At 39.6% G+C, this 24,574-nt stretch overlaps 1 protein-coding gene across 3 annotated transcripts in view; it reads right to left on the minus strand.

Annotated features, from left to right (window-relative positions):
* Positions 1-24,574, minus strand: part of CC2D2A (coiled-coil and C2 domain containing 2A) — a 93,182-nt gene that overhangs the window by 67,839 nt on the left and 769 nt on the right. Inside the window, exons 2-8 of one of the 3 annotated variants that reach the window (XM_087724631.1) lie at positions 21,777-21,853; positions 21,550-21,620; positions 18,793-18,881; positions 17,523-17,624; positions 11,488-11,655; positions 8,885-9,047; positions 2,045-2,181 (exon numbers count right to left, since the gene is read on the minus strand). In XM_087724631.1, the coding sequence (XP_087580757.1) occupies positions 2,045-2,181; positions 8,885-9,047; positions 11,488-11,655; positions 17,523-17,624; positions 18,793-18,881; positions 21,550-21,574 (684 nt within the window). In that variant the 5' untranslated portion in view covers positions 21,575-21,620; positions 21,777-21,853. Of the gene's footprint in view, positions 1-2,044; positions 2,182-8,884; positions 9,048-11,487; positions 11,662-17,522; positions 17,625-18,792; positions 18,882-21,549; positions 21,621-21,776; positions 21,854-24,574 lie in introns of all 3 variants that reach the window. The other 2 variants (XM_087724629.1, XM_087724630.1) reach the window with 2 other exon arrangements.

Raw genomic sequence — 24,574 nt, forward strand, 5'->3', positions numbered from 1 at the left:
CAGCCCTATCAGTTGCAGTGCTTCACTGGAATGGAACAACTCACAGTGGCAGGTGGACATACATAGGTGGCATGGCCGGGTGGGTGCAGCTGGGTTGGTGTACCTTGCAGGCATTACCAGTTGGGTATGGCTGTTTGGGCATGGCCGGCTGTATGCAATGTGGGTATGGCTGGACTGGCGTGGAACAAATTGCGCCGGCTAACTGAATGTGTAATTCAGCATCCCAACATCTCACCTCTCCAAACTGTAGGCAGCCAAGCATGCACGTGTATGCGTGTGCGTGCACGCGCACACACACACAATTTTGAGCTTGGGGACTTGCCTCATTCTAGCATCACAAATTGGCAGTAAGATGCAGATCATGGTTAGAAGGGAATAGCTGAGTGCCATCACAGGACATTTAAAGTTCGGTCTGGAATTTGCAAAGGGAGATGCTGTTAATCAAGGTAGGGAAGGAAAACAGTTTATAGAAGTTCCCAAGCTCAGAATCGTGTGATGTGCATGTGTGCACAGCATGACAAAGAAGAGATTCTTCTCCCCAAGCCTGGGCATGACTGGAAGTTTCCCAACGTGGATACAGATAAAAGTCTCCAAAATCAGAATGGGGTGTGTGTCCGCATGCATGAGCATCCAGCACGCCAAACGAGAGGTTCTTCTCCCCAAGCCCAAGCACAATTGGCAGCTTCTCAGCACAGATAGAGATAAAAGTCCCCAAAGAATGGTATATCTGTCTGCGGTTCCACCACAAAACTGCGCTCGACTAAACCGCGCCCGACTAAACCGCGTTGCTGACGTCATCAACAGGGCGACAACAGCGCGGAGACAGAAGCACGCTGTAAACCCTAAACCTAAAATTAACCCCTAAACCTAAACCTAACCCCCCTAAACCTAACCCTTAACCTAACCCTAAACCTAACCCTTAACCTAACCCTAAACCTAACCCTAATCCTAACCCTTAACCTAACCCTAAACCTAATCCTAACCGTTAACCTAACCGTAAACCTAACCCTAACTCTTAACCTAACCCTAAAGCTAACCCTAAACCTAACCCTAAACTTAACCCTTACCTTAAGTTGAATCGGCTTGCTTTCAAAGCGCTATTTAAAGCGCCCTTCTTTCTCCGCGCTGACTGTTGTCGCCCTGTGGATGACGTCAGCGACGCGGTTTAATTGGGCGCGGCTTAGTCGAGCGCGGTTTTGACGGGTCACATCTGTCTGCATCTGTGTGTGTGCATGTGTGCACACATACACAGTATGCCAAAGGAGAGGTTCTTCTTGCCAAACCTGGGCATGATTGGCAACTTCCCAGCATGGATGCAGATAAAAGTCTGCAAATGTGGAATGGTGTATCTACATGGTGGGGTGACAAGTTGTCTCTACATTCAGGAAGCCAGTGCAACTTGTTCTGTGCTAACCCAGCCACACAGACCCATCTGGTCCCACCCATTCATTCACAGTCACCTGGCAGTGCCGAATCAGTGGCACCATGCCCACTTGTCTACACCACCCAGACATTAGAATCAGTTGTGTCGCTGTTCACCTGTTTGCACCCACCCATCCACACTGACCTAGCCACCATGAATCATCAGTGGTAGTCAACCTGGTCCCTACCGCCCACTAGTGGCCGTTCCAGCTTTCATGGTGGGCGGTAGGGGTTTGCTGTAACTCTGCTTTATAAATTTTATAAAGTAAAGTTACTTCCCTACTTTATAAATCACCATTACTGTGGAACTGGTGGGTGGTTAGAAAATTTTACTACTAACAGAAATACAAAAGTGGGCGGTAGGTATAAAAAGGTTAACTACCCCTGTCCTAGACCATGCTTCATTTACTTTAAATTAGGCTTCACCCAAGGGTTGCAACTCTTTTGTCCTCAATCTGCCAAACAGTTTCGTTTCTTATGCATATTTCCAACCACTTTAAATTGTATACTGTTAAAAACGCTATAAAAGTAGAGTCCCCAAGCTCACTTGAAACATCGGCAAATGAACCATTTAAAGAAGATAAATTATTATAGCAAATAGCACCTGCATGGGGGACCATACCTGTTCCTGCTTGAGTATCCTATTCTCCATGATGTTCTGGTTGGATAATGATACAACAGGACGTTCTCCTATGTAGAAACCTTCATCCTCAAGAAACCGTGGTTGCATATTTTCAGGCATCTTCAGAGAGGGAGGTACTAGAAGGAAGATACAGATGATGTAACAATATGTGAGAACAACCTTGTGGGAAGCAGGAATTAGATGCTACATAGGAAACCATCAGACAAAAGTAGGGAGGAAGGAACCCATAGTTGCTTAAGATGTCCTAAATTGATCAGGCTGTAAAGAGACAGTAGGAGATTTGTACTTTCAGTCTTGTAAAGCTTTGTTAATATAGTTGTATCATAATTAGCTCATCTGCTCTTGTTTCCTGTCTGGTTTACCTGCAAGGGTTGACAGACAGAGATGCTTAGCACTATAACTATTACTACCACTACCATTACCACTACCACCACCACCACCACCACTACTACTGATTCCCTGGACAAATAATTGTAGGGGTTTTTGGCAAGACTTTTCAAAGCAACTTGCCCTGGCTTTCCTCCTGAAGGTGACAGGGATTGTCCCAAAATCATCCAGCTGTTTTTGTTTCTAAAGTGGGTCTAGAACTGAGTCTCCTGGTTTTCAGCTTGGTGGATTAATGAATAATTAATCATTATTAATTAGTATTCATTAATTGCTTTTATATTAACATTCTAGGTAGGCATATTATTTTGCTTTTTGTTTGTTTTGTTCTCTATTTGTTTTACTGTTTTAGTGAATTATAATCCAAGAGGATTTTGGAACAAACAGATAGGAGACAGTCAAGTACGTTACCTTGACATCTAAAAATGAATGAAACAAACAATTCAGAGGTCTGCAACTAATAAATAAATAAATAAATAAATAAATAAATAAATAAATAAAACAAACTAGGGAAAAATCTTTACAGTTTTTTTCAAATTTTTTATTTTATTTTACATATACTGTACATATCAATGCGTGAACTGTGTAGCACCTGGGTGTCAAACTAATAATATTAATCACAATTATTACATTCAATCAACTAATATATTTCTAATAATAATACACATTTATATTAAGTTATAGTCTATCGTTATTTAATTATTCCATGTTTCAAATATATAATTATACCACCATTCAATTTCTAAGCTTCCTTCGTTATTGCTTTTTTTTATTATGTAACAATGTATATATTAATATTCATCCATTCTCTTATTTCTGTCTCTATTCTGACTTTTAATCATGTCACCTTTAAATGCTTTAAATCCTGTTCATTTTAACTTACATCCCACACTGCACACTCTTTGCATCTGTTTATATTAAGATACAACCATTCATTATTTCATTATTCAATGTTTCAATACACAGTTCTAATACCATCACAATATTTAAACATACAAAATTATTCTAATCATATTCTTCACAATCATCAAATCTATATATTTCTGATAGTAATACATGTTTATATTAAAATGTTTTTTTCATTATTTAATTGCTCAATGTTTCAATGTGTTATTTAATTTATTTAATTTATTTAATTTATTTAATTTATTTAATTTATTTAATTTATTTAATTTATTTAATTTATTTAATTTATTTAATTTATTTAATTTATTTAATTTATTTAATTTATTTAATTTATTTAATTTATTGAATTTATTGAATTTATTGAATTTATTGAATTTATTGAATTTATTGAATTTATTGAATTTATTGAATTTATAGGCCGCCCAATTCTGGAGGACTATTCCAATGCCAATCGCAATATTATTTAAACATACTTAATAATACCATCATTCAATGTCTAGTTTTCCCATTTTATTACTTTTGTTTCATTATATAAAGGTGTGTATATACAAATGTTTCCCCATTCTCTTATTTCTACCTAACTTCTAATCATGCGACCATTCTAAAGAGGAGAAAGAAAGAAAGAAAGCAAATCAAAATAATAATTAAAAAAAGAAACCCTTTCCTTTCTATCCGTCTCTTGCCCGCTTCAGTACTTTAATTGCTACTCTTTTTTTGACTTGCCTCCCATATTCCTCTCTTGGATCTTTTTCTCTGTCTGCATCTATATGCTAGCTGTTCTGACCCCCTCCACCGTCCAGTAACGAAAGCCTAGACAAGCTTAAATGGAATGTCCTTTAATAACAAGACCAGAATCTCGGTGGCTGAAAGCCAAACAAACAAACAGATAAGGACCTTGGCAGCAAGTCCGACAAACTTTGGCAGCAACTCAGACAAACCTTGGCAGCAATCCAGCCTGCCAAGTTAGTTTCTCTTTAGTCAAAGCGTTGACTTCTGCAAGAAGGGCATGGCACAAGCAGTCTTTTTTATAGTCTGGAGAGGAGCCTAATGACCACCAGCTGAGCATAATTACCTCCTGTAATTGTTCCTGACGCCGAGTAGCTCTTCGACGGCGTCCATCCAGGAACAACTCACTGCTGGCTTCTGGATCACTCTCCCTTGTCTCCTCCCCACTGGTCCAAGGCTGAGGCACCACCTGGTGGCCAACCAGTGTCTCTGCGACCTGCCCGGAGTCGGAACAGGGTCCAGGGTCTTCCACATCCTCCAGGGCCGACTCCTAGGGCCCCTCGCTGTCGGAGTCTGGTGGCAGCTCCAACAGCTCCTGCTGGGCCACAACAGCTGGCTATTCAATCTAGGTGTTTCTCCCATCTCTATCCTCTTCCACTGCCTAGCTTTCAAAGTATCTGCCCAAACCCTATCTTCCTTTCAAAAATATCTTTCTGTATCTCCAATTCTCTTTTTAACTCTCTTAAAATATTTCCCCCCTTGTTTAATTCATCAATCACTGTTATTTTTAGTATTATCTCCCCCTTTTCTTTCTTTTTTTTTTGTTCACTGGTTCTTCGGTTCTGTCATTTCTTCCACTCCTTGTACTGTATCCTCTCTTTTCTGAGTGTCTTGATCTTTACTCATTATCTCTTGTATAGTATTTTCCATTTTTTCCATAATCTCCTTGAATCCTTTCTCCATAATGTCCTTTGTGCTTTGGAAAATCAACACCCTCTCCTTCAAAATTACACTCATTTCCTCCTTCTGAAGCATATTATGTTGTTTTAAAAAATCCCACTTTTGTCCAGTAGTCCAAGAAATATTTATTTAGACTTAAAGTTGCCCTTCAAGAAGAACACTAATCACAGTTCTTTGTATCACATAGATAATCAATCAGTTCCATTGAAATAGTCCCAGGAGTTATCCAAAGTCTCTTTACATTCCCTTTATAGGTTCAATCTTCTAGTATAACATTCAGGGGTTACTTTAAATAACTTCCTTGTTCTCATATTTAGATCTCCAGTAGTCATGGGGTGATTGATATAACCCAGTAAATATTTTCACAGTCCTTCATGTAAGTGTTCCCAGACTTGTATGTTTTCCTTTCATCAGCAGATGGTGCTCTCAACTTAATTTTCAGTCAGTCTAATTTTAGTTATTTTAATCGTAATTTTAATTGTAATACAATTATAGAAGCAGGATAATTTTTTTAAGTAAATAATTCCAGCATTTTAAAATGCCTTCCCATTACCATGTCTTCTCAATGTCATGCCTGCAGTCATATTCCTTTTAGGATCTTTGGCCTGCTACACTCTCTCTCTCTCTCTCTTTCTTTACTATGCTGTTTCATTAGTGGGGAATTGGGAGGGGGTAGGAGTAGAATGTGTTTGTTTTCAAAATAAAAAATTATTTTCTAGAAATCAAGGTCATTCTTTGTCTCTGCACCTCTGCATCTGACCGGAACTAGATGGGTGGAAATGCCAACGTGGCAGAGGAAGATTGGACCATGTGATGGACTTGTGGGTGTGGGGACTAGTTCATGAACTTTCAACTGGGTGGAAACCCAGGAAGCGTTCAGATTCGGGTTTCCACAGATGTACCAACATGTCTGTCTTATTAAATTGGAACTTTGATTAAAGTTATGTCTTGAACTCTGATTTAATTCTGGATGATATTTGACATCTAGTTTAAGAGTCCAATTTCTTGTATTTTTAGAGATTTATTGTTTTTCTCTTTTTAAGTCTTTTCCTTCTGGTCTGGTCTTTTTCTCAGAATGCTTAATCGCCACTGAGCAAGCAATTCTGAATTATCCCTTGGAATTAGGTTTTAAGTAAAAAGGAATCCTCTCCCTCAGTTCCAGTCACTGTTCACCTACTTCGCTCCAGCACCTGTCTTAGTTATTTCTCTGCTGTCCCAGCTTCATGGCAGCCATCTTTAGACTGCTTCTTCTCCTCGCCATGGGTGAGAGGAAAAAAGAGCCCCAGGTTAGACAGGAGAGTTGTGACTCTCCACAAGCTCACAGGGCACCCCTCTTTCCTTCACCATTCCTTCAGTGCAGCTTTGGCTCCTTTCGGAGGCAACAGACAGGGATAACTCAGCTTGGGAGCGTGGCGATCCACTCCTCATGTCCGATCTTGCCGCGACATCAACTGGAAGCCCACAAAATCTTTAACAGTTTTGAATAGTTATTTACAATTCTAACTTAAAACATGGGCAGAAGCCAAGTGGAAAAAACATACAGTTATCAAAAATTTTGAACAGATTTTTTGAAGCAATTACCAACTGTAATATAATACTTTTAGTAAGACAAATTAACTACCCATAGTATGCAAGCGTTTCTTAAATATTCCTCAGAATGCATTTTAACCAAGACAAAAAAGAGGGTGGGGGGAAGAAAGACATTAAATATAATAGTTCCCCAGTAATGATTTTTAACAACTTTATGATAAAATGGAAGAGATGTTCTGAATGCTTAACTGGATTTCAGAAACACACATTGGAATGAGCAAGCAAGAACTGCTCTTCTCTTAAAAATGATAAAACTTCCCTACTATGATTATTCATAGTGAATTACAGCAGAGGTGGGTTTCTGCCACCTCTGCCGATTACCTCCCTTCGACCGATTAGATCGCACAGATTGGGCCTCCTCCGGATCCCATCTGCCAGTCAATGCCGACTGGCGACTACACGGAGGAGAGCCTTTTCTGTTGCAGCTCCGACCCTGTGGAACGATCTCCCCGTTGAGATTCGTACCCTCACCACCATCCAGACCTTCCGCACGGCCCTTAAGACCTGGCTCTCCCAGCAGGCCTGGGGATAAGTTCTTAAATTACCCGCCCGAGTGTTGACTGTTGAATGCAAGTTGTGTTTTATTATTTTATTTTGTTTACTCACTGTTTGTCTTTTATTATTGCACACCCTTCCCTGTGATTGTAAGCCACCCTGAGTCCCCTCAGGGAGAAGGGCGGCCTATAAATCTTAATAAAATGTCTAAAAAAAATGTCTAAATGCCAGTTCGCTCTGGATTGGGCAAACCAGTAATGGCGGCGACAGAGGCTCTGCCTGGATGCTTCTGCACATGCCAAATATGCTGGAATTATCATTCCCAGTGACTGAAATGGAATTCTAGGATTTGTACTCTCTATAAGTGGAGAACATTAGGTTGGGAAATGCTGGTCTCTTGAATAGGTAGTAACACTTGGCAATTTGAGAAAAATATCTGAGCCAAATCTATAATTGAAGGGCACTGCATCCAACATATTTTCCTACAAAACATATATTTGTCTTTCCATAGCAGTTTAAATACATATATACAATTTTCAAAAGAAAGTATTAAAATTTAACTTTCAGAAAAAAGGTTAATGAATAAAAAGAAACAGCAAGATTTCTAACCTATCTTTTGCATTATAAAACAATAGTTTCAATTTAAATCTATCATTCCACTTCTTTTGAGCATAGCACTTTATCATTTACATGGACTTTGCTATTACCTATTTACACAATTTTGTTATTTTTATTTGAAAATACTATGAATTTAGACCACTATTTTTAACTGTATTTTTACTTAAGTTCTCATTTTGCCCTGTACATTCATATCTCTATTTTGAGTGCTAATTCTTTTTTAGAACCACATCTATCTTGTCCCAGCCTCCTATAAATTCTTTGAGAGTTGAAACAACAATGGCAAACTACTTCCAAATAATCTTGCCAAGAAAATTGCAAAAAGTTGTCTAGGCAGCTGCCAGGAATCAAAATTAAATCAAAGGCACAAATATGCAATCCCACCCACCTTTACTGTAAGAAAATGGATGTTACTTGGTAAAATCTTAGTCAAATTATCCACCAAGAGGCATTTCAAAATTAATGTATTAAAAACCAAGGTTTTTCTCTTTTCTCTTAGATGATAGATTATATTTTTAGTTTAGTTTTATTGAACACTTATAGGCCGCCCTTTTCCCTGAGGGGACTCAGGGCGGCTTACAATAATGAGGGAGGGGAGTGCAAGACAAGACATAAAAGAAAATGTGAGTAAAGAAGGCGGTCTCTCAAATAGCCAGATCCACTACCATGGAGCGCTTTATGGATGGTAAGTAGGACCTTGAAGTGCACCCGGAGATCAACAGGTAGCCAGCGCAGCTCACGGAGGATCGGTGTTATGTGGGCGAACCGCGGTGCGCCCACGATCACTCGCGCGGCCGCATTCTGGACTAGCTGAAGTCGCCGGATGCTCTTCAAGGGCAGCCCCATGTAGAGCACATTGCAGTATTCCAGCCTAGAGATCACAAGGGCTCGAGTGACTGTTGTGAGGGCCTCCCGGTTCAGGTAGGGCCGCAACTGGCGCACCAGGCGAACCTGGGCAAATGCCCCCCTGGTCACAGCTGACAAGTGATGGTCAAAACTCAGCTAGATGCATGGACAGATGGAGAGACGGACAGACAGACAGGCAGAGAGACAGACAGACAGATAGATAGATTGATCGAGCTATATCTGATAAATTAACTTATATTACACAAAATTTCAAAATAATTCCAACCAACATACCTCTTAACATACTGGGAATAAATAAAGTATCTTTCTCTTTCTGAACCCTTCCAGAATAGCTTTCATATTCTGCAGGTCTAATTTCTAAGAAATCTTGACATGTCTGTTCAATAACAAGTACGCCATCATTATCTTTATCATGGAAAAGATGTTCCTCTTCATCCTGTATTTACCACATAAATGTTTTCAATCAGAACTTAATTGCAGCATAACGGTGATTTACAATACAATAATACAATAGCAGAGTTGGAAGGGACTTGGAGGTCTTCTAGTCCAACCCCCTGCCTAGGCAGGAAACCCTACATCACTTCAGACAAATCGTTATCCAACATCTTCTTAAAGACTTCCGGTGTTGGAACATTCACAACTTCTAGAGGCAAGCTGTATCACTGATTAATTGTTCTAACTGTCAGGAAATTTCTCCTCAGTTCTAAGTTGCTTCTCTCCTTGATTAGTTTCCACCCATTGCTTCTTGTTCTACCCTCAAGTGCCTTGGAAAATAGTTTGACTCCCTCTTCTTTATGGCAACCCCTGAGATATTGGAACACTGCTATCATGTCTCCCCTAGTCCTTCTTTCCATTAAACTAGACATACCCAGTTCCTGCAACCGTTCTCCATGTTTTAGTCTCCAGTCCCCTAATCATCTTTGTTGCTCTTTTCTGCACTCTTTCTAGTCTCCACATCTTTTCTACATCGTGGTGACCAAAACTGAATACAGTATTCCAAGTGTGGCCTTACCAAGGCATTATAAAGTGGTATTAACACTTCATGTGATCTTGATTTTATCCCTCTGTTTATTTACAAGTTTGCAATTATAGGTGTTTTTGCAAAGAAAATTATTTCTAATCATTTTTGCATCAAAGAATCATCTTTATCAGGAAGCCTACACTTGATGTTTGAGGACTATCTCATGAAATCTATGTATATGTACCATATCAGACCACTGGTGACTATTACTGACTACAATTTCAGGAGGTACTGTAACACAGCTGCTATAATTTTTTATATTTCAACCTAACTCAAATATACATACATGCTTCTCATAACTGTAATTTACAAGCAATATACCAGTGGTGGGTTTCAAAATTTTTTAGAACCTCATCTGTAGGTGTGGCCTGCTTTGTGGGAGTAGCTTGCCGGCCATGTGACCAGGTGGGAGTGGCTTGCTGGTCATGTGATCGGGTGGGCATGGCCAATTTGTAAAATGTATTGAAACTCATTTAATTATGCTCTTGCTTAGCAACCAAAATGTTGGCTCAGAAACTCTGGCATTTGAAGCACGCAAGTCTTAAAGCTGTCAAGTTACAAGACCCTTGCACCCCTAACCCTTTAGGGAAAAAAAACCTCCAGGGGTGTTCAAACTTGACAGCTTTAAGACTTATGGACTTCAACTCCCAGAAATCCTCCTCTCGCTCTTCATCTTGATGATGTGCGGATGGGCAGGGGGAGGGAGCTGGAACCAGTTCTAAACAGCACTGTAGATTTGTGGAACCTCTTCTATAGAAGAGGTTAGAACTGGCAGGAGCCCACCCCTGCAATATACGCAATCCATACTCTTTTTATTTTTGACATGGACACCAATCCGGGCACTGCTGAAGTATGTAAAAATGATCTAAATTTTAAAAAAAGCTTCCAATCCTCTTTAGAGTCTTATGATTGAAGTCCCAGTAATTAAAAAAAAGAACAAATCCTATGAAAACAATGTCTGAGTAAGAGAACACAGACCCTATGTTTCACTGGTGTATAAGCCATAATTAGTTCTACCTCGTGTGGGGCCAGGCTGGCAAATTAACCTAGAAGTGTTTTTCCTCCTTGGCAACTTTAACATGAGTGGATATGAACTTCCAGAATTCCCCACCAGCATGAAGTTATCACCTAGCACCAACCACCTTGCTGGCTGGAGGATTCTGGGAGTTTATGTCAGAATACAGAAATACACAAACGTGTAGGGTGAAGAGTAAAGCATGAATCTTAGCAGTGAGTAACAGCAGAATCTTAGCAGTGAGTAACAGCAGAACTTTTCTATACAAAGATGGCAGTTAGGTTGTTCAGAATCTGTCAGTGAATGCTGAACAAATCTTCCATGATTTTCATCACACAATTCTTGCATTTTGTGGCACTATGCATTCATTTATTTTAGAATTATCTTTACACTAAATTGAGAAGCTACACTATTTCCTACTGATATTCCTTGTGTGATGCTGACTACCTTGTTTAACTCACTGCATATAAAAATAGAGTGTAAATATTCCCTCAAAGTAAAGAAATTTTCTTTCTAAGTGAAAAGCATAAAATTTAACTTGTTTCTAAATGGGATTGCTGTAGATGTAAAGGATATCTATGTCAGAAAATGTTTGACCTTAACAAACTTGGTGCTTTCAGCCATAAATAGGCAATTTTTTTTTTAACATCTTTGGCTTAAATTCTCCATTATATGTAATCTAGGACTCAGCGTCTCAAGATATGGTACCCTATGTACATCAATGGAGAGAGAAGGGGAGAGGCATGATATTAACTACAAGCTTCCACATTTTGTTTACAACAAAATACAGTCAATTACATATTTGTTTAAAAAGATGTGTACATGCTTCTTCATGATTACCATTTCATATCCTTCTTCTTCTTCCTGATTGCTGAGTGTAGATTTCTTGTCATCTAGATCTGATGCATTCTTTTCATTGTTTTCACCATCATCCCCTACATTCTCTTCCTCAGGACCAAAATTGAAAGTAAAGAAATTATAGGCTTCTTCAGGAGAAGGATAATGTATCTGAATCTAAGGAAGAAAAATATATTTTTTTTAAAAATCATAATACAACTCGAGAGCTAACTTTGTAACAGAATTTAAAAAGATTACTGTTTATTCTTCATAGAGAATTGTAACAGTAACTATGCATTTCTGAGCATTACTCATTAAGCAGTCTTTTCAAAAGTAAGTTCCTCCACACATATACCAATTTTCATTCAAAGTTCCCTTTTTGAACTGTTGAGTGTCCAAAACCAGAATTCTTTAATTCTGAACTCTATCTAAGTTTCTGACTACCCTCTTAAAGCTTTAATCTTTTCAGGGCCTGTTGAAGACAATATAGAAGTTGAGTTGAAATGTAAGACTGACCCTAAACAAACATCTAGAAACAAATAAAGTTGCAACTAAAAGCCAGCATGGGTTTGTTAAAAACAGATCATGCCAAATCCATCTTATTTTATTCTTTGACAAAGTGACTAAATTATTAGATCAGCGAAATGCTGTTGATCTAGTATACTTAGACTTCAGCAAGGCATTAGACAAAGTAGACCACAACCTACTTCTTGATAAGCTAGAAAAATATGGGATAAACAGCAACACCACCAGATGGATTTGTAACTGGCTGACTGTAATGGCTCCTCTCCTAACTTAAGAAAGTAAAGACTCTTGAAATGGATTGTTTCAAAAGGAACCTTTAATCAGTCAGGATGGAAACTATTAGAAGCAAAGCAGCATCTGAAACCCTTTAGGCGATGCAAATGGGATTAAGCTGATAATGACCTCTCCCCTTTGTCCGAATGCAGATTCGAATCAATACACAAGTGTAAAGATGATTCCTGAACTCTTCTGCCCTGAGAGTCAATAAAACAGACGTTCCCATGGCTATCTCTAGTTAGACATCAAAGTAAGTTATCCCACATGGCTCTCATAAACATCCCCCAGAGATGCTGGGACTTTCAGTCTTCCAGTGACAGGAAACCAGTTGTAAAGTTGTAAAACTCAGTTGTTACAGATATGCTAGTGATTTTACTCTGAGGCTGCCCTCCTCCTAATTGAATGGCAGTATCACTTTTAGGGATTACTCAATCAATAGTCCTTAATGGTAGTATATCTACATGGAAGGAAGGAAGCAGTGGGGTACCACAAGGTTCCGTCTTAGGTCCAGTATTCTTCAATATCTTCATAAATTACTTAGATGAAGAAATAGAAGGGGAATTCATCAAATTTGCAGATGGCACTAAGCTGGCAGGAATAACCCAGAAGAGAAGCTCAGGATCCAAAAAGATCTTGACAGACTTGAACAATGGGCCCTATCCAACAAAATGAAATGTAATGTGGAGAAAAGTAAGGTTTTACACTTAGGCAGGAAATACCAACAGTATAAGTACTGATTAGGCAAAACCTGGCTCAAAAACAGTAACTGTGAGAGGGAATCCTAGTGGACGATCACTTAAACATTAACCAGCAATGTGTGGCAGTAGCCAAAAAAGCTAATTCAATCCAAATACAATGATTTGAACTTCCCTGAGGCTGGTGATTGGAGCTGTTTTCTACAAGGCGGGAGTCAGAGAAACAAAGGTAGGGGCCCTTTAACTCCATTTCATTTGAACCTTCCTGAGGCTGGTGATTGGAGCTGCTGGCTGCAGGGGGGGGGGGGAGTCAGAGAGACAAAGAGGACTAGGTATCATATATCTATAAACCAAAATAGCAACAATACATTATGGATTAGTGCGCTTGAGATTGTGATTTTATTTTATTTCAAAATGACCGGCTTAGTTCAATGTAGTAGTTGTTTTGCACCTGTCTTTCCCAGTACTCTTTTCAAATTTGGATACTGTCCCCTTTGTAAACAAATTACTAGTCTACGTAGACAGATTACCTATCTAGAATCTCTAATCTGTGCTCTCCAAACAGAAATTAGGTGCCTAATTCAGCCATTCCACACTATGGAGATGCCACGCTATCAGCCTCCTCTACCACAAAGATCCTGCAGGAGAAGAGCAGTCTGGACAACCATGGGATCTGGCAGGGTAAGAGCTGTCCACAGCAATCTAAAACTCATAGGGTTATCAGTGCATGAAACATAGATGTTTGTGCGGGTAAGATTATCACTCCTGCTGTCAAGCAAAACCAAGCATTTAATAGTGAGTGCCATACCATGTGCATGAATCATACAAGTGGCAAGAAAATAGGGGCAGTCAGGTATAACACAGGTTATATAGACAGTAAACACAGGGTCAATCAAAATGGACTCAAATGTCTATACATCAATGCACAGAGTATGAGGTGAATAAACAAGGTGAATTAGAAATTCAAGTAAATGAGGGCAGATACGATATTGTTGCCATTACAGAAATTTGGTGGGATGAAACCCACAAATGGAACATACAGCTAGAAGGATTTAAATTATTTAAAAGAAATAGACCAAATAAAAGAGGAGGTGGAATTGCACTATATATAAGAAATAACTACATCTCTACAGAAATAGAGCACAACAATGATGATAACTATCTTGAATGCATTTGGGTCAATATTAAAGGTTGTGGGGGGAAACAACATTGCCATAGGTCTATACTACAGGCTACCCAACTAAGCAGAGGAAGTAGGTGAACTTTTTGCTAATCAGCTAAGGTATGTGGGAAACACACCACAATAGTAATGGGGGATTTTAACTACCCTGACATCAACTGGGAAACAAACTCTGCACCAAGTGGAAGATCCAACAGGTTCCTAACGAACCTAGCAGACAACTTTGTTTTCCAAAAAGTAGAGAAGGGAACAATGAGATCAGCCATATTAGTCTTAATTCTCACTAACAGAGAGGAAATGATAGAAGGTGTTGAAGCTATAGGAACCCTGGGGGCAAGTGACCATGCAATATTGGAATTCAACATTATGCAAACACAAGTAGTAGAACAAAGTCAAACTAAAGTCTTGGATTTTAAGAGAGCTAATTTCAGTAAACTTAGAGTTTGGGAAGAATTCCATGGATGAGAATCCTCAAGAGGGAAACAAGTCAAGAAGCTTGGGAAATTTTGAAAAATGAGATTACAAAAGCTCAGTCTAGCACAATACCAATGAAGAAGAAAAATAACAGCTCCCAAAAGAAACTAGCGTAAAGAACTCTCTGACAAATTGAAAGACAAAAAAAGTTAAGTATAAAAAGAAGAAAGATGGGGACATAAGGCAGAATACCAGCAAATAGCCCGAGCCTGTAAAGATGAAGTAAGGAAAGCTAAGGCTCACAATGAAGAAAGGCTTGCCACAAAAGTAAAAAATAACAAAAAAAGTTTCTTCCAACATGTTAAAAACAAGAAAAAGGTTAAGGAAACAATTGGTCCATTGCTGGGAGTGACAAGAAGGTGACAAGCAACAGGGAGAAAGCAGAACTATTTAACTCATTTTTTGCATCCATCTTTACACAAAGGGACTAAACATTTCCTCCACTGAAACAGCACCACAAAAATCAGATTAGGAACACAAATTGAAATAGGGAAGAAAATGGTAAGTGAGCATCTGTCTACCCTAGATGAGTTCAACTCACCAGAACCCAGGGTTCTGAAGGAACTGGCAGATGAGATCTCAGAACCACTGAACTATATCTTTCAGAGATCCTGGAGCACCGGAGAACTTCCAGAGAACTGGAAAAGAGCTGATGTGGTTCCCATCTTCAAAAAAGGAAAAAAAATAGATCCAGGAAACTATAGACCTATCAGCCTGACCTCAATACCAGGAAAGATTCTGGAAAAGATAATCAAGCAACGAATTAGCGAACATCTAGAAATAAACAAAGTAATAGCCAAAAGCCAATATGGCTTTGTCAAAAACAGATCATGCCAGACTAATCTTATTGCATTCTTTGACAAAGTGACAAAATTAGTGGACGAGAGGAATGCCATCGATATAGTTTACTTGGACTTTAGTAAGGCATTTGATAAGGTAGATCATAACCTACTACTAGATAAAGTAGAAGAATGTGGGTTGGACAGTATCACCACCAGATAGATTCGTAACTGGCTGACCAACTGCACTCAACGTTTAGTCCTCAATGAAACTGCATCTAGATGGAGGGAAGTATGCAGTGGAGTACCCCAAGGCTCTGTTTTACTCTTCAACATCTTCATCAATGATTTGGATGAAGGTGTAAATGGGGAACTCAACAAATTTGCAGATGACACCAAGCTGGCAGGAATAGCCAACACTCCAGAAGATAGGCTTAAGATACAGAAGGATCTTGACAAACGTGAACATTGGGCACTATCTAATGAAATGAAATTCAATGGTGAAAAGAGTAAGGTTTAGGCAAGAAAAATGAAATGCACAGGTACGGTGCATAGGTAGTATAGGTGGTACCTTCCTCAATAGTAGTAACTGTGAGAGGGATCTTGGGCTCCTAGTGGACAACCATTTAAATATGAGCCAGCAATGTGCAGCAGCTGCCAAAAAAGCCAACACAGTTCTAGGCTACATAAACATAGGGATAGAATCAAGATCACGTGAAGTGTTAATACCACTTTATAATGCCTTAGTAAGGCCACACTTGGAATACTGCATTCAGTTTTGGTCGCCATGATGTAGAAAAGATATGGAGACTCTAGAAAGACTGCAGAGAAGAACAACAAAGATGATTAGGGGACTAGAGACTAAAACATATGAAGAACGGTTGCAGGAACTTGGTATGTCTAGTTTAATGAAAAGAAGGACTAAGGGAGGCATTATAGCAGTGTTCCAATATCTCAGGGATTGCCACAAAGAAGAGGGAGTCAAACTATTCTCCAAGGCACCTGAGGGTAGAACTAACGGAAACTAATCAAGGAGAGACGCAACTTAGAACTGAGGAGAAATTTCGTGACAGAACAATTAATCCGTGGAACAGCTTGCCTCCAGAAGTTGTGAATGCTTCAACAGTAGAAGTGTTTAAGAAGATGTTGGATAGCCATTTGTCTGGAACGGTATAGGGGTTCCTGCCTAGGCAGGGGGTTGGACTAGAGGACCTCCAAGGTCCCTTCCAACTCTGCTATTGTATTGTATTGCATGTAATCCTTGGTTGTATTAACAAAGGCATACAATCAAAATCACATGGTATTAGTACTGCTTTATAAATTGTTGGTAAAACCACACCTGGAATACTGCATCCAGTTTGGTTTACAAAAAAGATGTGGAGACTTTGGAAAAAGTGCAAAGAGCAGCTAAGATGATTAAAGGTCTGGAGACTAAAACATATAAAGAAGGGTTGCACGAGTTGGGTTTGGCTAGTCTAGAGAAAAGAAGGACTAGGGGTGACATGATAAGCAGTATTCCAATATTAAGGACGTGTTTGGGCTAGAAGACCTCCAAGATCGCTTCCAACTCTATTCTGTTTGAAACACCACTTCTCAATCCATACTCTACATTGGAGGATATTTATTTAGACACATTTAGAAATACAAAATGTAACAGTTTACTGTACAGGGTTTTAGAGATTGATATTCATCACCAAAATATACTCTACATCTTTGGAGCACATTATAATGTGACTCATCATCAGATTTCTATCTATGGATATGAATGGAAGAAAGGAAAATATGTCAGGATATTGGGCATCTTGGAGCTGATATCACATCTTGCGTAACTTCTCCATTTGCACTGTGGGTCATGGAGTTCCATCATAACAATCCCCTTCATCTTTCAACTTTGGAAGTAAAAAGCTAAAGGTAGCTAATGGTGCATAAAACATATGTATCTGGATCATTTCCTAATCTTTAACTCAATTATATAATTGTCATAATATATTACTGTGTTTTTCAGGGTCACATATGCTCAAGCGTATTTTTAACCATACTCAATTCATAATTCAGTCTTAATCACAAAATAAACTGAAAAGCCATCATTCTTCAACTGACACTCATCACCTGGGATTTTTGTTTGCCTCTTCTAACAACATCGCGAAACTTCACTCTTGTAGATAACTTGCCTTCTTTTCTTTGTACCGCACTCAACAAATGATCACCTATCTGCAAAAAATATATGGAAAAATTGCATTAACTTATATTGTCTTCTTATTTTCTGCATAATAAATAAGTGTAGCCAATACTACGGACATAAATTATGCCTTACCAGGAGATGGAGAAATGAGTGTGCATTAGATTTTTTAATAAGCAGAGAAAATGGAAATATTATGGAGGAAAGTAGAAGATTTTTAAGAATTAGTTTTTGTGCACAGCAATAGACCTCACTTCTTTTAGTATCAAGAAATGTCAGTTAAGAGAAGACTGAATATTTTAAAAAACGAACAGATGACAAATCTACCCCCCAATGCCAGATACTTTGTTGTGTTCCTTGCTTCATCCAGTTCTGGATCATGTATCACTTTGCATCAGTAGCTCTGAACTATCAAGTACACACAAAAACTCAATAGATCACCAAACAAACCACTTTTGGGAGTTGTGGCATTTGCCACAAGTCCAGAAAAAATTCAGTTCTTGACCCAGAATTCTGACCTCAAGATTATTTGGATTTCAGGATGTTTAGTCTGCTAACATGAGTTATTTTAATATAAACCAGTCTCAAAGACATCTGTATATTTGAACATTTAAATTATTAACTTTTTTCTTATAAACAATGAAAGGAATTGCTAATAATATTACATCAGAGTTCCCCAATCTTTCTGACTTTGTGGACTGATCAACGGTGGGGGGGAAAAGATAGAATCCTATTCAGTTGCTAGGAATTCATCATAAAAAAACCCAGCATGCCAAGATTAGGTCTGTTTCCATTTTTGTATGTTTTTCATTTATTATTCCAATTTGGGCCAGGGTTGTGTCTGGTTGCTAATAAAACTACTCATTACAAAAGAGAAGAAAAATGTAGTCTTGAGCAATGTTTTGCCTCCATCCAGCCAATCAAAGATACTGTATCAAAAAAGATGTGAAATAAGAATTCCATCACAACGCAACGAGATGGGCAATTCTAAGTTTTTCTTCTCAATGCCCTCAAACCATGGGATTAAATTGATTCTTGTTGAGCTACAGATTATTTTTCTTCTCCCTTTAAAATTACACATAGCTATACTTCTGCCTATCTATTGCATCCCAAAAATACCAACAATCCCCCAAAGCAATCTCTCCAAAGAACCAGGTGTTATGAGAGGCATTGTTGGGAATGGAATTTCTGACATCTTACTCGTGCAGTCTTCAGTTTCTCTCTCACGCGTTCTCGCACAGAAGTCTCTGCTAACTGTGTCCCCGAGGTAGATGGAACTGGAAGCAAATCTAGGGAGAAAATTATACCATGACAACAATAAGCTCTCTTTTAAAGTTGAATTTCACTGATGGTGCCTTCAAGGAAATGTCCACATCATTTTCTTAAAAACAATATGGTAATGTTTTCAGCTATCTCTTTCAAAGATTTGTCTACTCTTTTATACAACTCTGATAGTCATACAGCCAAGTACTAACGCATGGCAATTTTTTTATTTATTCATGGGAGAGTTACACAAATTCATGTGTCATTACAGAGGGTTGTGAGAAGGAGAAAATTTCTGAGTTACAGAATTATTTGTATATTGTTTAAAGATCTTTCAAGTACATAGTTTCTTTTATTTTTGCCTTCAGAAGTTGTGGATGCTCCATCACTGGAGGCCTTTAAGAAGAGACTGGACAGGCATTTTTCTGATTTGGTATGGGGTCTCCTGTTTGACCAGGAGGTTGAACTAGAAGATCTCCAAGGTCCTTTCCAACTCTGTTATTCTATTTTCTATGTTCTACCTTATTCTTTGTTGGGATCAATCAATCAATCTTTTATTAGGATCACAGACACAGTGAGACACAATAGAATATTGAATTCATGATGGAATTACCAATGGGTGGCCAAAGTCTGCCTAACTTTACGGACAGTATATCAGAATTTAGCTATACTATGTATCTGTGATGGCGAAGCTATGGTACGCGTGCCAGAGGTGGCATGCAGATCCCTCTCTGTGGGCACGCACGCCGTCGCCAGCTGCACTTCCAGGTGCCATCTCATGCATGCACACCAGTCAGCTGGTCCAGCGCACATGCGCATTGCAGCCAGCAACTCTCTTCCGGGTTCTGTCATGCACATGCACAAAGACCAGCTGGCTGGCGCACATGCGCAAGACGGAACCTGGAAGTGCAGCTGGCGACCATGCACTCCTGTTCCGGCACTTGGTGCCCAAAAGGATAGCCACCACTGCTATATACAGTAGCTGTACTATATATTCAAAGAAACTGTATCATATTGATCCAACAGTAACAGCAGTACATAAAAGAGATCAGAATTTGCCAGATACAGTATTTTGTCAGGTAAGGAGCTATAATATGAGTCAGTGAAACTTTATAGAGGGTATAAGAGGACATGAGCTGTGGTTTCAGTGGTCCCTTGTCCTCAGGGCCACAATCTAAACTCATGGGACTTTTTCTTGTATTGGTCCTATTGAACTGTTGTGGAGAAGGTGTTACAATGTGCTAGAGTTAGTGCCTTCTAAAATTTAGAAACAATTATATGATATAAGCATCTCACTGGTTTGTGAAGGGAGAGTGTTGCAACCACAGAATCTTTGCTAGCTAAACCTACAAGCACAACTATGCACAACAGTGGAAAGATTATTTACGGTATGGAATACAATGTCAGGGGAATCTACAAATGCTAGACACAATGCAGTCCTCACTGTCTAAATTGCTAGTTCATTCTGTTCGGTGCTTACATGCCTATCCTTGGTGCATCACAGGAGTGAACTAACAGTTGATCAGTGGTGCTTGGGTTGCTGGCTCTTCCAGGCTCCTCTGCCAGTCTCACCTTACCTTGCCTCATGTTGCACTGCCTCACATCCAGCCAGATCTAGTACCAGCTTCTACTTTCCATACACATGAATGCAGCTAGGTTTTTCCCATCAAAGTGGTACCCATTTATCAAATTGCTGAGTGGGCAGGAGCCAGGAAGCTTACCCCATCTTGCATAACCAGACTCAAACTGCCAGAATGCAGACCATTTCTGGCCAGCAGTTCCAGAGTCATTAAGCCATCGTGCCACTGCATCCCAGTGGAAAGAAACAAGATTCCATAACAAACTCAAATCAACTAAGGCAGCACTCCCCAATCTTTCCAGCTTGGCAGCGCAGCCCAGGACAGGGAGGGCGTGAGTGGCAGGTGCACACACACACACATGCACAGCTCCATTTGTGCAAGAGATATATGCACATGCCTCCACTCACGCAAATAGAGTTTTGTGCTTGAGTGGAGGGTGCTTGCGCATACTTGTGCACAAAGCTCCACTCATGCAAGTCAAAGGTTAAGTTAACTCAATTGGCCAACATGATGTACTATTTGGAATACTGACAGTAAAAACTAATTAAATCCTCACATTCCTAGACCTAAACATGGCAGACTTTAGATTCAGCAGACAAAAATCCATTTAACATTTAGGCATCATTGGCACCATTTTCTATGCATGTAAAATCCCATTTGAATTTGGGCAAAGCTGACACCATTTCCCCCACTAATCTGATAACTTACGACAGAGGTTCCCAAACTTGGCAACTTTAAGACTTGTGGACTTCAACTCCCAGAATTCTCCAGCCAGCTCTGCTTTATAATATAAAGTTGAAGTCCACAAGTCTTAAAGTTGCCAAGTTTGGGAACCTCTGACTTACGAGTTGACCCCTGCCTTAATTTCTGAGATGTACTTATTTAACCTTTTCAGTATATCAAAGGACAAAAAATTAAAAACATAAAAATTGTCTATTGAGAAAATGCAAGGAAATGCTCAAGTTTCTTCTATTACCTAATAAGTTCCCTTATTTAAGCCAAAAAGTAAACTTCACTGTATGTTCTCAGTTTGCAGCGTTCTGTTTTATTGATTTTGACAAATCCATTCTTGGATGTCAACCAATGTGCCAACCCAGCTGATAGATGCACTTACTGGAGGATGACAAAGTACTGCTCATTCTGAGGAAGGATCAGTCTTCCAAAGCTTTTTCTGCTTTCTAGACCCTAGAAGACAGAATAACAAGACAACCATTAAGATTTTTTAAAGAGTCCCACTAAGAAGCAAAATTTAACATTTCTGAGAATGTGTGGGAAATGCAGCTTGTTCCTGCAGACATTCCAAACACTTTCTCAGACATACCAATAATACAAAGGACTTACCTGTTTTTCCACATGTTCTTTTTCCTGATACAACTCACTTGAAGTATTTGCTTGCTTTATTTATCCCATATGATTTTCTGCAAGGCATGGTCAAAAAAGTTAAGATCGTGACTGTGGCACTACAATTAAAGATCCATCTCAGTTTTCGGTCTGTTGTATATATGACACCACACACAAAAGCTGCACTGTTGCAATCACATCTTGACTTTTATGAACAAAGCCGGAGGATATACCAGATCCCATATATTGGTCACCATCAATGACCAATGCTGATTTCTAATATCTGATAATACCTGATTTTGAACTGTATTCAAAATCAAAATTAAAATATCCATAGTAAGACAAAAATCCAGAAAAAAACATAAAACCATAAAAAGCTAAAAATAAAATGCATCAAACAATCATCAGTATCTTATTCCACATCATAAATCCTCTCAAATTATTCAAAATTTTCAAGTTTCCAAAAGCTATGGATTTCTTCCAGCAGGCAAATCTAGAATTGCCACAGTCTAGGTCGGGTGTTAGCAACCCACAGCTCTGGAGCCGCATCCCCAAGCTGTGGCTCACTGTTGGCTGAAACCACCACTGGCTGGCCCCACCCCTCACCGTCCCTTCCCAGTCACTCCTCGCCTGGCCTGAGAAGGTAAGGGTGACAGCGGAGGATGGAGACTTGCTCCATATTCCAGAGCAGGAGCAAAGCACCCCTGTACTTGCCTCTTCTCGTGGGTGCTTCTTCCGGCCCTAGTTGGTGCTGTGCACACCTCGGTCACTCAGGGAGACACGCAACTTGCTCTCCACCTCAAGACACTGGCCCAGGCCAGCTGTGGCCAATGCTCCATGTTGTAATGGGCTCCAGGAGGAGGAGGGGACACCGTCTCCCCCATTGTGAAGCATGCTAAATTTAAGTGCTGCGCAAGGCACTGCAAGAGCAGCGGGCAGGCTAAATTAAATTTGCGCTCTCTTGGGGCGGAGAGCAAGTTGCACGTCTCCTTGAGCAGGGGAACAAAAGAGCTTCATCTGGGAACCTGAAATGACTCTTGATTTAAATAATATGGTAAAATGCACCCAAAGAAGAAGAACATCATCAGCAAAAAAAAAAAAACAACCGTTGCTTGTTTTTGGAAATGTTTCAAGAGGGAACACACACACACACACACACACGAGGGAGAGAGAGACAGAGAGAAAAAGAGAGACAGAGAGGGAGAGAGACAGAGATGAGAGAGAAAGAAAGAAAGAAAGAAAGAAAGAAAGAAAGACAGACACACAGAGAGATACCTGTTTCCCACAGAAAAGAAAACACGGGGAGTCACAAAACCTGGGTAGGCGTGGCTGGCAGTGGTCATGTGACTGGGTGGGAGTGAGTGATATTAAGTTGGCCATGCCCACCCAGGTTTTGTGGCTCCCTGTATTTTTTTTCTGTGGGAAACGGGTCCAAATGGCTCTTTGAGTGTTTAAGGTTCCAGACCCCTAGTCTTGGTTCATACTGAAGATGGCCTAAGCCACTACAGTATTGCAAGATGCATTTGCCTTATTTGGCTCAAAACTATAACCCAACCAAAATTGGGCAAAGGCATGGGTCATCATTTGCCCATGAAGGAATAAAGGTGGATCTTAAGACTTCAGCTATTTATATGTTAGCATGAGCAGCAGTGTTAGTTCCTGCACCACAAAGAATCTGAAGAGTAAACAATGTATCTCCTTGTGCCATTGGAACTGTACCTATATCCAAGTGAAATTGTGAATGAAAGAAAACAGAACTTTCGCTAAAGAAAATTGTATTATTGAAGGAATACCATTTCCAATACATATCAGAATAAGAAAGCTCAACTGTAAGTGTCCATGTGGAATCCTATTTTATGCGCTGTGTCATAAAACAGTAAGATGAAAAAGGAAGATGCACATTTGTAAGGTGTCCGTTCCTCTTTGCTTCTAAAAAGCATCTATCTCAAAAAATTCATCGTATAAAACAGAGAGAGTCTGAGCCTTAAACCCCAACAAAACTGTCCTCTTATCTAAGCAGGGTAAACCTCCAATCTTATGATATATTAATTTTCATTTCAAATTATTTTAATTATTTAATTTCAATATATTTTATTTTTTTCCTTGGCCCTGTCTGCTTTTAGGAGTACAGCCTGGCCACTGCACCCACATTTGAAGATAGTGTTAAACTATCGTATATCAGTTTCTAATTCACACAATGTGTGGTCAGATCATGATTTATTCTTAATTCGGACTATGGTTTCTAATATTTATTTATTTAAAAAAACATTTTAAAAAACCTGAGAGACCGCCTCCTGCCGATTACCTCCCATAGACCGATTAGATCTCACAGGTTAGGTCTCCTCCAGATTCCATCTGCCAGCCAATGTCGGCTGGCGACTCCCCGGGGGAGAGCCTTCTCTGTTGCAGCTCCAGCCCTCTGGAATGACCTCCCCGTGGAGATCCGGACCCTTACTACCCTCCCGGCCTTCCGCAAAGCCACCAAGTCCTGGCTGCTCCAGCAGGCTGGGGGGGGGGGCTTGTGAAATATCCAGCCCCACAGTAACTGTGAATGTTGCGTATTTTAAAGTGTTGTTTTGTTTATTTATCCCCTTCCCTTGTTTATTGTAAGCCGCCCCGGAGTCCTTCAGGAGTGGGCAGCATACAAGACCAATAAACTCAAATTCAACTCAAACTCACACATTCACCCTCCATCTTACCATAGCTTAACTCTGGGTGGCTTATAGTTACAAATACAGTTAAAACTTAAAAGGTTCAAAGCAGACATTAAAACCAAGGACACAGGGTGGAATGGGAGG

Source organism: Thamnophis sirtalis, unplaced genomic scaffold (genome assembly GCF_051295495.1).
Source record: "Thamnophis sirtalis isolate CommonGarterSnake01/CBP01778 unplaced genomic scaffold, rThaSir2_p1.2 scaffold_10, whole genome shotgun sequence".
NCBI classification, from domain to species: Eukaryota; Metazoa; Chordata; class Lepidosauria; order Squamata; family Natricidae; genus Thamnophis; species Thamnophis sirtalis.